Source organism: Condylura cristata, unplaced genomic scaffold, assembly GCF_000260355.1.
Source record: "Condylura cristata isolate star-nosed mole 26May11 unplaced genomic scaffold, ConCri1.0 scaffold00002, whole genome shotgun sequence".
Taxonomy (NCBI): domain Eukaryota; kingdom Metazoa; phylum Chordata; class Mammalia; order Eulipotyphla; family Talpidae; genus Condylura; species Condylura cristata.
Genome location: NW_004567103.1, coordinates 25,721,695 through 25,723,092, shown reverse-complemented (window position 1 = coordinate 25,723,092; position 1,398 = coordinate 25,721,695). Strand labels below are relative to the sequence as shown.

At 40.3% G+C, this 1,398-nt stretch overlaps 1 protein-coding gene across 1 annotated transcript in view; it reads left to right on the top strand.

Moving 5' to 3' along the window:
• Positions 1-1,398, top strand: part of LOC101628204 (aldehyde oxidase-like) — a 113,378-nt gene that overhangs the window by 59,791 nt on the left and 52,189 nt on the right. Inside the window, exon 30 of the mRNA XM_012725344.1 lies at positions 652-739. Within this exon, the coding sequence (XP_012580798.1) occupies positions 652-739 (88 nt within the window). The remainder of the gene's footprint in view (positions 1-651; positions 740-1,398) is intronic.

Here is a 1,398-nt window from a genome sequence, read left to right as displayed (position 1 = left end):
CCAGTTACTCTCTATCTGTTCTCCTCTAAAAATGAATATCTACCATCCAAAAGTGAAATATCAAGAACAGCAGGTGACAGTTGGAAGGCTTTTTGTTGACACGCCCTAAGCTCTTTGCTTCAGTAAATATCGCCCAGCCACGCTGGACTCTGGATGCTGAGCTGTGTGGTAGACACAAGTGTTGCACAATGAGGGTCATGGCGGTGGTCTGTGTCATATGTTGTGTCTGTCATAGTGGACTACACTCAGTGTGTTACATCACTCAGCTGGAAGCAGAGGCAAGTAAATATTTTTCTCTCTTACTGTTTCCAAGAAAAAAAAAAGGGTGCTTAAACTGGTTAAGAGTGCTTGTGTAACTTTGGGATTACATGTAATAAATTTGGTGGCATCATAAAAATCTTTGTTATTTCTTTGTCCTAAAATATAAGGTAGTCCAAAGGAAAGTTCTGTACACATGCCATCTTGGCAGGAACAGTTTCTCAGCTTTCTCTAAGTTGTATTCACTGAAATAAATATTTTTGCTTTTATTTTTTATTACTAGAACATCAGAACAGACATTGTCATGGATGTTGGCTACAGTATCAATCCAGCTCTTGACATAGGCCAGGTATGTGTAACTGATTTGCCGTGCTGTCTGTCTTTAAAATCCAGAACTATTACAGTGATCTACGGGAAAACATTCCATCCATACTCAGTCAGAATCTTCTTTTTCTACCCTCTTTGTCAGAATCTTGCTCAGGTCAGCCACAAATTCAAATGTCTTATTGTTTTAAAAAGAGAAAGAAACAAGGATGGTTTAGATAGATTTTGAATAAACACAGGGGACTAGAATGAAAGAAGATGAAGCCTGGTTGTGACAAAATGAGCCACAGCTGTAGGACAGAAGGAAAATGCAGGCCGAGTGTCAGGTCTTGGGCGCTGATGATTCTAGGTCCAGGGAGTTTGAAGGTTGGGTTGGGATAACAAGCACCAAGCAACCACAGCAGTAGCTGTCAGTAGTCATGTTAATTTAAATTTAAAATAATTGACAAGATTGGGAAATCACAAACTATTTTCATAAATATTCAAATGTCTAGCATGTCTTGAAAAAAAATTGCCAACTCTAACACTTCATTTCCACCAAGAAAAGTCAGTTAGCTGCTTTTAAAGAGTCATGCTCTGATTCCAGACACAGAGCTCACCTGAAAGCTTCCTTGCATTCTTTACCTGCCTGGCCCCTGTGGGTGGCTCAGCCCACTACTTCCAATTGAGACCATAACTTGCAGTATTTCTAGCCCTGATGTTGATTGCAGAACAGGGAGAATGCATAGAAGTCAAAGGCTTCAGGGAGGAAGTGGGTATAGAGGAGAGAGTCAAGAAAAGAATAGAAAGAGGCATTCTGGTGGGTGGAGAGTAGAG